Below are 12,459 nucleotides of genomic sequence, written 5' to 3'. Positions count from 1 at the left end.
AAAGGAGTTCATTATTCATGTATTACAATCTTCAATGCATGCACTGTCTAATTATCTTAAAGCTTTGAAGGAGCAAGAGAAAATATTTAGAACATAATTAACAAAATTTGTACATATTCATATCTGCAACTCAACTAATGAACTGTGTATGCCTGCAAATCAAATTAGTCTGCTAACTTTGTATTAACAATTATGCACACATGTGTATAATATGTGCGTATGTGTATATACATAGATACATAATTTTTAATCCACATCTCAAAGATACAATGCTGATGTAAGATCTATGAGGTACAATCAATGAAATGCAAAGAAATCGACCACCTTACAGTCATCTCTTTCATCTCCTTCAGTCTTATTAACTAGGAGACACACAAAATCTCCATCTTATCATATGGACTAATAGGAGTTAAAAAAAAAGAAGCGAGAAATTACAAACAAATAATTAACAAATGTCCGAAACTTCACTATCCTTCCAATAAGTCTTTTCCTTGCTTGGTGGCAACTGCAAGGGCTATCATAACGTTATTGAACGTTGTCTGCTTCGATTAAGTTTCTGACTTTCCAATAGAGCTCTGTATTTCATTAAGAACGGCCGACTGAGAGTCACTGATATACATTCAGTCTGTCGCTCGCTCTGGCTGCCGCATGTCGTGACTCCGCAGAAAGCAAAACATCCGAAGCATCATGGTCGACAGTCGGTCGGAAAGGTATCATAGACTAAAAACTGTCTTCAATCGATGTGTTTACTGTATGCACTATGTTTTCAAAATTAGAGTCTATGTCTCTGGCTAAATCCAGCAGTAAGAAAAGAGAATAAGTGCCATTGTAATTTTATTTAGAATCTATCTTCTCCCATAAATGTGCAAAATGTATGATATTACATTACTAGTTGCACAATAAATTCCTGTTTTCTATGTTTTTCTCTTTGGAACTTTCAGCTTTTTTTTATGTCCAGTCTTCAATTATTCTGTAAAGGAAATCTGATAAATATTTGCTAAGCTGCCTCTGTATAAAAATCAACACATTTCAACCTGAATAAGTGTAACTGGAAATTACTTGAAGGTTTCTTCATTAACAGGGTTTTCATAGTCCAAATATTGTATGAACAATTTGCATTTTAAGACAGTAGCGGCTCGTCGTAAAAAAAATAGGTGAAATGCTGTTCACATACACAAATGCATGAACAGTTTTATCAATATAATGAGTAGGCCTACTATTCGTAAACTACGTGGAATTTTACTAGTTCTAGAACACATGCAAACAGGAAAATTAATTTATTTCAGGACTCACCCAACTTCTTGCATACCAAATTTATCCTCCTATTTTTTAAAGCCGCAAAGTCGATAATGTCTTCATAAAATGTCTGAGTTTAACTGAGGGTGAAGAGTATATCTCTTATCCAAAGCTATGTGGGGTGTATTCCTGATAAAATAACATAGAGCCAGCTAATTTACCGTTGCAGGGGTGGCTGCTTGGACACAAGGAATGAGGATACTATTCTCGAGTCAGGTAGTACATAGTACTGTAAAATCTCACAGCCCTTAAATAATAGCCCCCGACCTTGGAGACCAACTTCATGTTTTCTCTATTGTTAGTACCGTTAGATCTGCAAACTGGTTACTCCAACTACAACAAATCTGACAGTTCTCCATAACTGAAAGACTCAGAAACGCACTTCACTCATACAATCTTTCTTTAGTGCTTGACGTCACATTACCATGGAAACCAAGTGCTGTATGAGAATGGGAGCCCAAATAATTTCACCTCTGCTGTATTGTAAGTTCCAATAGACACCGCTCGGCGCTCGTAACTGTTGACATTATTCTATTCAGCGGATGGTTACAGGTACTATTTATACAACTAAAACACTATTCATAACGACTGAAGAGAAAACTTTTTTTTATTTTAGAAATACGGTACCGGAAATAACTAGAATTAACTATTAATAAGAGATAAAATTGTGTTTTACATGTAAAGAGGTGAAGTCGTTCTTCACCTACTTCACCTGAATAACCGCCCCTGTTTTAAGACCTATGTCAGTGTCCATCATAGTAACCAATGGTAATAGCCACTGTTTTGTACTGAACTTTGGTGTTGAAGATACATCAAAGACTAAAGTACTGCATTCATAGATTATGAAGCTTATTTCCATGAGAAAACATAAATTCACATCGCAGACAGCTAAACAGAGATATTGATCACTGAAAGTAAAATGAAATATGAGGATTTTGAAGAAAGTATTATGAACTTTTATGACCAGTGCATTTCATATCTTGAACTATGGAAGAGAAGTTTTGAGGTACTGACCAGTTCCCTTGGATTATAAAAGGTTCTGGTTATGAATTACACTGGAGAAGTGTCGAGAAATCATCTCAGTTTATAAATTCATTCGTTTCTAATCTTAATGTTTCTATCAACATTGACGAACTTTTTTGTGAGGTCGGCTTGTGCTTTAAAAAATCAAAGAAAATGTGAAGAAGGGGAAGGAAAAAAAAAAAAGAGAGAACAGAACAGAGAACTGAAAGGTGTAAATATATGTTTTAAGTTTTCAATAATTTAAAAGAAAGTGGAACGAAATTTAACGATTTTGAGTAAGTTTTTTTTAGAATTTGTGTACTGTTTCCCAGAACATCTACACCTGTGAAGAGTGTTTATTTCATGAAAATCATTTGGACACCTGAAAAGAATGACTTCAAATAAATAAGATAAAAGCAATGCTCCAAATTAAAGTAAATTCAAAGTTTTCATTCGTGGATATTTTACGATTGCGTAAAAAAACGCTTATCTTCTAAAGCAAGTACATTCTTGCCAGAAGTATGAGAATGACTGATGAATGGCATAACTGATTAATGATTACCGGTATGTTTAAATCACTTAATGGCACTAGTCTATATGTTTATAATGATCAGGACATTAATGTTATGAGATTAGAATTCAGGTTAGGTTATTTTACGACGCTTTATCAACATCTTAGGTTATTTAGCGTCTGAATGAGATGAAGGTGATAATGCCTGTGAAATAAGTCCGGAGTCCAGCACCGAAAGTTACCCAGCATTTGCTCATATATTGGGCTGAGGGAAAACCCCGAAAAAAACCTCAACCAGGTAACTTGCCCCGACTGGGAATCGAACCCGGGCCACCTGGTTTCGCGGGCAGACGCGCTAACCGTTACTCCACAGGCATGGACGACTAGAATTCAGTTCCGTTGTTAATTTGTAATGTATTGGTACAAGATAGTAGATAGTTTTCTTTAATGTAAATGATATCCAAAATTTTTGGGAAAACGAAAGTGTCCGTATTTTTGGATCCAGAATTATGGCGACTCTATATTCATATCTTTGATGTTTGCAGTATGAAGTACAGGTGGCGCGAGCAATCATGTTGGTATTCCTCGCTGACTAAGAAAGAAAGACGATTTGCTACTTTCAAAGACTGCCGATATAAAACTGAACTCATAACAATTTATAAGTTTTGTATTAGGCTACATAGCCTACAGTTTTGACTTCAAAAACTACTGTCGCTAGTGACTTTATTGGCTGTAAAATAATAATAATAATAATAATAATAATAATAATAATAATAATAATAATATTATTATTATTATTATTATTATGCCACCAGGTTGTCATATTTTTTTACGTTACTGGTCTCTCCTGGCAATGGCTTATTTGTAACCCACTTCTGAGATAGGGGCACCTGGAAGGCGGAGTTACACTGCCCCAATGATATTATGATTATGAATTGCTAGGAGAGGTCTTAAACCTAAGCCTAACCTAATTTCCTGACTATAAACGAACACAGAAACATTTCCCTTTAAGGAAAAATTCCTGTTCTAACCGGGAATCGAACCCGGGACCTCATGAACTGTAGTCAGAAGCTTTGACCACTAGCCCATGAGGCTGGTCGCTGTAAAATTATATAAAGTTTATTTCATTAATAATTATATGCTGAATAATAATTCATTTCGGTAAAAAACCCTTTGCAACGATGAATATTCTCAACAAATCATAAAGATATTGGAACTCAGAAGTAATTGCTAAATTACTATAATTTGGTTTAAGAGACCATTACTTGCTTTCAGTCATCTGATGATTCATTTATTTTTAGGATTCAGTTAATAAAACCGTTTGTTGAGATACTTTCAATTACGATTGATATAAATCTATGGTTATATATATATATTGTAGAAACAAAAGCCGCCCTAAATAAGGGTTCGATAGATCGGCCTACTAATCAATTCATAAAGAATAATAAGTAAATAAAACAATTTTGTGACACTTGGAAAGAAAAAGAAAAAACATTAAGATAAGAAAACGTAGGAAATCATTTACAATAAAAATTTTGTTGGGTACAAATGATTACTAATTATAGCTAAGGATGATTTTAACACGTGAGATCCTATGGCATCAATCGTTGCATCAGAAATTTTATATTGTTTAAGTTGATTTAAAGTTTCACGTGGGATCGTGCCACGGGCACCGAACATTAGCCCAAAAACTGTCCAATGTGTAATGTGATATTGTGCTCCAAGATGCTGACAACAAGGCTCATATATGACTTGTTTTTCACGACACACCTCTTGTGGCTGTTGCTCATGCATCTCAAAACGGATTGTGGGATCAAGAATGACACCCTTATCCTTCTGCCGATCAAGTATGATGATATCAGCCCGTCTAGTAGAGCCATCAGAAGAGACGCAAACAACAATACAAGTGTCACGTTAGCTGGAGAACAAACGCAAAATTATTTGTTAGGCCTACTATACACCCGATTATGTTACCGCGTGTTACGATGGAGACATAATGCAACAATGAGATACACGATGATACAGTAGTGCGCACACAAAACAAATCGTCGTTTGAAATTTGCAGACAATGCTGTAGCATTTATAAAAACAAATGACAATTTCCCGCCAACATAATTAGCAATGCTCTACTGACTGAAAAGGGCATTGTTCTGAAGTCTTTCCTTTATTATGGGGTTGGGGATATCATTGTCCTTTTTCGTTATGCAGCAAAGTTGTTGGTGTTATTAGGAGAGTTATTATTATTGTAGTAAGATTCAAGCATCAGTGAACCCAGGAATATTCTTGAAATTAATATGTGAAACATCTTTTGTTAGCGCTCCACAATGATGTGAGAATTTTATCTGTCATCACTCATCAGTAACATTTCGTGTGAGTTCTCAAGAGATGGCAGGACGATGTTCTTTCTTACAAGGTCTCTCGATGTCGCTGTCGAACAGCTGTTAGTCGACGAACTTCTTCTTCTTCTTCTTCTTCTTCTTCTTCTTCTTCTTCTTCTTCTTCTTCTTGGTGGTTATTTTACGAGCTATATCAACATCTCAGGTTATTTAGCGTCTGAATGAAATGAAGATGATAAAGCCGGTGAAATGAGACCAATCTCCATCATCGATAGCTACCCAGCATTTGCTCATATTGGGTTGAGGGAAAACCCCAGAAAAAACTTCAACCAGATAACTTGCCCCAAATCGGGATTCGAACCCGGGCCACCTGATTTCGCGGCCAAAATGTCCGTGTAAAATCCACAGGGAAATGATGGAGGTGTATAGTGCTGATTGTCTGGACGGCCGACCAGTGACCACTGCAACACCACCTAATGTCAGAGGCATTGAGGCGGCAGTCACCCACTCTACAGCCCAGATCTCGCACCGTCTGAGTTTCACCTCTTCGGACCAATGAAAAAATTCCTAGGAGGCCAACGCTTTGGTACGGATGAAGAGGTGAAATCAGTCTTGGTAGTTATACGCCCAGAAAACGGAGTTTTATGAACGAGGTGTACTGAATCCGGTGTCACAATGGGGGAAATGTGTCTAGAGACTTGGTTCCTGTGTTGAAAAATAGGTAAAACCTGTAGATTTTTTCTGCATTATTTCGTTTTGGTTACCTATTAAATACGTTATCACAAAAAGTTGTTGTGCATTACTTTTCTATCCTCCGTCGTAAATCTTCCTACGTGAATTTTATTTTGATATTTTGAAGCTTTCTATACTGAATACTTCTTAAAGCCTCACTTTAACAAGTTTTAATAATTACAAAGTGAAATAAAATCACACACGTTTATCCCAGCAATTCAATCCTGCTATTAATAATGCAGCAGACAAAATGAAAAAGGACTATCGCAGTCAATGAACAACCTCATTCTCGCAATAACTGGTTCAAGTGTGAAACACCTTCAGCTACCACATAGGCTAATAATCTGTGATAAAGCGTTAACCCTTAAATTGACAATGTATCCTATAGGATACAACAGGTTAATACACTATATGCTATAATTTTATTGTAAATGATTTCCTATGTTTTCTTATCATTTATAAATGTTTTTTTTCTTTCAAATTGTCACATAATTGTTTTAACGATTGTTCTTTGTGAAATGATTAGTAGGCTGATCTGTCGAACCTTTATTTAGGGCGGCTTTTGAAAAAAAAATTAGAAAAAAAAATTGTTAGGAAAATTAAAATTTCACGATACTATAATATTGTACAACATATAAAAATACGGACATTGCGATAGTTGTTTTCTTTACGGTCCGACAAGGTTTAATAAACTAGTGTGAGAAATGAAGCTTTGCCAAGTTAAGGGTTAACAATAATAAGTTAGAAAAAAGTTCCTCATGAGGTTTTTTAGATGATAAATATTAATGAATTGACAAAAATGCTATTAAATATGCAAAGCAAATAAGATTGAAAGATGAAGTTGACTTGCTCGGGGAAACCCTATCACACGCTCTTTTGACCGTTACAAATGTCATAAGACCCTCCAGAGAATGAAATAGTATACAGACATTTTGATGAGAAACCTTAAACAAATCCCCTATCTTATTGTTAACGATATGTGTCAATGTTTCAGACGCACCTTCTCCTCAAAGTCTGTGAAGAAGTTGTCCAATTCGAACGTGGACTCGCCGAGTTGTTTGAATAGGTCCTCCTCGTCGTCCTCGTCGAGACTTGATACCAGGCCCGTGAGGTCCGACTGCGACAACTCACCCAGGCCAGACCCGCCCGTGTCCTGCTGCTGCTGCTGCTGCTGTTGTTGTTGTTGTTGCTGCAGCTGCAGCTGTTGCTGTTGTTGCTGCTGCTGACCACCGTTTGCCGCCTCCTGCTGCAAAGTGGCGAAGTTCTGAGGTAAGTTTGGTCCACATTTGGACAAAACATATTTCCAACCATAGGCAAGTAAACACATCATAAGTTAAATTAAGTTTTCAGGAAAGTAAAAGCTGCTAACACATTGCGGTCTTCTGAGTTGATTTACTGTTTATGGGGTGCACGATGTGCCATTTGTGTCTACATGCTACGGTAGTAATCTACACACTCAACTTAGAAGAATGAAATGTGATACGTAGAATGGTGAGAAATTCTATAGTCTGAGGAAATATCAAATTTTGTAAACATTGTTTTCCTTCCAGAAACATTTTCAGAAATAATTAAGACCATGTACATAAAAAGCGACATGGGTTCACAAAACCACGATGTTTGCGTGAATACGTCTTCGTTTTATCGGTTTGTCTTTAAATTCATTTTTTCTTTTGCGATACTCGTGCATGTACGCTGATTTTGACTGTTTTGTGTCCATGACAATACTAATTAACTCTACCCCTTTGTACATAATAAGCTCTTCCATTTTCAACTAACTATCATCTATTGCATGTACTCGTCCAGTGAAGTCATTAACTTCCTTGACAGTATCTAGTATATGCCAATAACGCTAGTTGCTCATTAGATAAGTTCGTTGCTTATTCACTTACGAATAGATTACGCACATTCGACAGCTTGAGCTTGTGCAGAAAAAGTGGAAATATCTTAACTTCTTGCTACGTAATGTATTTCCTCATCAATTATAGCTCGAACAAAGACGTATTCATAACAAAATCACTTCCACATGTAAGTACAATTTGCAATAGTAGTAACAGTTATGACAAGGCCTACTAGTTTCAATTTACAAAAGATGTATACAAAAAAATTATATCAGATATGGTGGTCATGGGAAAATAGTATTGTGAGAATTACAGAAGAAAAAAAAAGTACATAATATGTATTGTTTGCAAAAAATGTCATGGCATAGGCTACAATCCAACCCATAAGCCTTTATTAAGAAGCAATTATCTAGGTTACTGAACGAAAACTAACTCTCTTATAATGACTATTACACACACAAACACTCAACCACACATACTCATTCAATGAAATTGTTTTCAAATTTTCCTCCGTATGTATAATTATAATGTGTGTGTGTTTTTGTGTGTATTTAAATTATTATTGAATTATGATTTATTTAACGACGCTCGCAACTGCCGAGGTTATATCAGCGTCGCCGATGTGTTGGAATTTTGACCCGCAGGAGTTCTTTTACATGCCAGTAAATCTACTGACATGAGCCTGTCGCATTTAAGCACACTTAAATGCCATCGACATGGGCCGGGATCGAACTAAATGCCATCGACATGGGCCGGGATCGAACCCGCAATCTCGAGCACACAAGGCCAGCGCTATATCTACTGCGCTACCTAGGCCAACTATATATATGTATGTATGTATGTATGTATGTATGTATGTATGTATGTATGTATGTATGTATGTATGTATGTATGAACGAGGGGAAATCAAGACATTTCCGGACTGCCCTGAATGTAGGCAACACACAGGACATAGAAAACGGAGAAGTTATCTAGAATCAGGGAAATACCTGGAATCTTCTATACTAAATGCATCACTTTGAAAGGCACAGAAGGCACGCTTGAAACCACTTTCTCGGTATTAGAACTGCTGAAAACGTGGATTTTCTCGACAAAGTCAAATAATTTATTCTCAGATTAATGTAGTACCTAATACTCCACCTAATTCTGTGATTGTTATGGATAACGCAATACATGATACATACACGGGTGTTCTACCAGGATTGTGAAGTTTCTTTCGAAACGTTCGGTAGTCCTTGCGCCCGTCTGCAAAACTGACCTGCTACTGGTTTAAAAATCTGGCGAGGCAACCCGGTACAATAAATACAAGTGCAGTTCGAAAATATGTTGATTGTACCTTCTATGTATGTGTATGTATGTATGTATGTATGTATGTATGTATGTATGTATGTATGTATGTATGTATGTATGTATGTATGCATGCAGCATGGGGACTTGCCAAGCACTGCGACAGGTCGACCATCTTGCCGTCGTTGTCGGGGCACCAGAGCAGGTCGTCATCGATGAAAGGCATGCTGCAGTAGGCTTGGCCGGCTGAGAGCGCGGGCTGCGGCCTGACCAACTGAGTGTCTGCCAGCGTGCCTGATGTATGAGCCACCCTGTCTACCTGATACTACGGCCCCTCTGCGGCTCCAACAGCGACCTGCAGTCAAACAATTTCATTATACCAGTAGGCTTTACTATTACTAACTTAATTAGATAGCTACCTACTCATGAACTTTAGTCAAGACTCAAAATAAGAGAGTACATGTCACTCTCTGGTCATGTTAAGCACAAAACTCGTAAATAACAGTCTAATAACAATAGTAGAACTATTTTAAGAGAATTTTAGCTATAGTGAAATAATAAAGAGGACAGAGGAAATAAGATGCATTTTTTAATTGGATTATTTTACGACGCTGTATCAACATCTCAGGTTATTTAGCGTCTGAATGAGACGAAGGTGATAATGCCGGTGAAATGAATCCGGGGTCCAGCACCGAAAGTTACCCAGCATTTGCTCGTATTGGCTTGACGTAAAACCCCGGAAAAGACCTCAACCAGGTAACTGGGATTCGAACCCGGGCTACCTGGTTTCGCGGCCAGACGCGCTGACCGTTACTCCACAGGTGTGGACAATGAGATTAATGTGACATTTATGTTAAGGGTGAGATAATGATCTACTTCAGTATATTAGTGCAAAACTTATGGCTGTTTCTATTGAAAATTGATGACTGTATGTTTAGTCAACTGTCCGAAGACAGGTTTGAACCTCATAAGTGACACCAATAAGGCGTCACTCACTAGCAGGCTTAGGATCCGAAATAACTTAAGAATGAAGTTACAGTGCAACGGAGTACAGATGGAGTGAGGTGGCGCGTTGAGTTTTGTTTACCTGTGCGTTAGAGTACAATCCAGTTTGTGATCAGAGGTAGGCTACAGTATTCTTCCGTCTCTCCCTACGGAACGAACTCAGGCCATCACAGTGCATTTTCAATTCATAGTGAACAGTTTTTTTCGAACTAGTTGGAAGAAAGTACATGGTTGTTCATTGTAACAATAACGCCTTCAACGTCGCCGAGGGACATAAAAACTTCATTTTCCACCGTCACTACATTGTACTATTAACAGTAGAATATAACGCAACACATTGACGTCGCTGTTTACATTCACAGTATGTCTGTCTGCTATGTTGAAGGAACTCTATAGTCAAGCTGTGCGTACATTGGTTGCTAAAGTATCCCGGATCCTAAGCCTGCTTTTTAGACAACTAAGCCAGGAGATAATGGGGTAGGGTAGCTAGTTTCTTTCCCCCTACATTGCATACATCGCAGACTAGTTACATATTACATTAATCAGAGTTCAGATGGATACAAACAAATTGTTCTTCCTCCGACACATATCAAGTGAGTTGTACTGCCAGGTAATAGATGTACAAATACGGAAATACAAGTAACATTTGAAACTCCCTTATTGTAAAAGTTTCGCTTACAAGACACTGCGCATGTGCAGTAAACAAGAGCCCCTGTATATATGTTCCCATCTTTACAGACAATCGACATTTAATGGCAGTAAGGATGTCAATCTTACGTGCCCGCTACCTTTACAGCCAAGAAAATTCAAAATGTCCCTGGTACTCATCTCTGATTTTTCTCTTGTATGGAGGAGGGATCCGATGGCTTGCATTGTAGCCTCCGGCTTATTGTGCTTACCAATCCTATTCTGTGAATGATAGGGTAGCCAAACGGCCGCGTTCTTGTACGAGTAAGCACTCCGCACCGTGAACTTAAACCGGACTATGGGATGATGATGATGATGATGATGATGATGAGTCCGAAATGAGTCCGAGGTCCAACGTCAAAAGTTAACCAGCAATTCTGCTTCAATTGGTTGAAGGAAAACCCCGGAAAAACCTCAACCAGGTAACTTGTCCCAACCAGGATTTGAACCCGGGCCCGCTCGTTTCACGGTCAGAAGTGCTAACCGTTACTCCACAGCGGTGGACACTCACTTCTGTTAGAGGCTGAGTAAACTCCAAGGCCGGAAGGACTAGATCAATGGAGAAAATCCATGACCCCATCGGGAATCAAAACTCGCGTCCATCCGACTTTGCAGCTTTATGCTTTAATCAGGACGACATCACAGTCTAGTATATACAGTCACGAAGGTCAATACGTAGTAAATATGCATCCATAGATAGTTGCTAACCACTAGGATCGCTAATATCGTCTCACTACACACACTGCGAAATAGTACCAGCACAGTCTATTGTTCCTAGCACTCTCACAACTCAAGCTTCGTGACTGTATATTACACTAGACTGTGACAATAGCGTGTGCCCCATTGAAACTGTGCTTAAAAAAGAAATACTGAAGTTCGACTTACCTTGCGATATCACGGTGTTTTTGAAACTTGATCCAAAACATGAACAATGGCTCTATTGGACTCCCTGAAAAAATAAAGAAAACATTCCTTTTAAGAAGAATATCAGAAATATATCTAGAACACATAATTATATTGGAAACAACGTGCATTATTTGTATCACTTTAAAATGGACGTTATTATAAAAAACTGTAAAATGTGAACAAGAATATAAATAAATAAATAAATAAATAAATAAATAAATAAATAAATAAACTATTTCAAATTTTACTGACAATTATTATTATTATTATTATTATTATTATTATTATTATTATTATTATTATTATTATTATTATGTACAAGCTATTCTGTTGTTGAAATTATTTGTTCAATTCTTAACGGTAACAAGATTTTGAGAGATAGCGAAGCTACATGGTCGCTCATAATGTTCAAATCGCGATATGACCAAAGATGTCAAAGCGAGTATAAATAACAGCGAGGAATGTTCAAATGTCAATTTAATTCAACAATAGAAGCACAGAATATATTCTTGTATATCCCTCTAGCTAAGAACTGGTAAGAGCAACACGTGAATCACGCAATCTGTACAGACCGGCGATCCTGGGCACATACACTGCACAGTCAGTGTCTCATTTCTGGCATGCCTTGTTTAGAATAAACAGCACAGAAATCTGAAAACAGAATGTTGAAATCAGTTACCTTGAAATAAAATGAAAAATGCTATTTATTTTCTGAATCACCAACACGGAAAAATTACTGTATCCTTTCTTTTTGTTTCTGTTAATGAATACAATTTCAGGTTTTGCTTAGAGCTGCTTTGCATTGTATTACTTAAGGCATCTCCACTTTCCCTTCATTAATGGCTACGGTAACTTTTAT

General features: G+C 37.3%; 1 protein-coding gene across 3 annotated transcripts in view; it reads right to left on the bottom strand.

Annotated features, from left to right (window-relative positions):
- Eip74EF (Ecdysone-induced protein E74) overlaps positions 1-12,459 on the bottom strand; it is a 1,140,187-nt gene that overhangs the window by 537,791 nt on the left and 589,937 nt on the right. For all 3 annotated transcript variants that reach the window (XM_069821505.1, XM_069821504.1, XM_069821506.1), the window contains 3 exons: positions 11,580-11,643; positions 9,154-9,357; positions 6,878-7,123 (listed from right to left, as the gene is read on the bottom strand). In XM_069821505.1, coding sequence (XP_069677606.1) covers positions 6,878-7,123; positions 9,154-9,228 — 321 coding nt within the window. In that variant the 5' untranslated portion in view covers positions 9,229-9,357; positions 11,580-11,643. The remainder of the gene's footprint in view (positions 1-6,877; positions 7,124-9,153; positions 9,358-11,579; positions 11,644-12,459) is intronic.

The sequence above is a fragment of the Periplaneta americana genome, chromosome 3, assembly GCF_040183065.1.
Source record: "Periplaneta americana isolate PAMFEO1 chromosome 3, P.americana_PAMFEO1_priV1, whole genome shotgun sequence".
In the NCBI taxonomy this organism is placed as follows: Eukaryota; Metazoa; Arthropoda; class Insecta; order Blattodea; family Blattidae; genus Periplaneta; species Periplaneta americana.
This window is presented reverse-complemented; position numbering and strand designations above follow the sequence as displayed.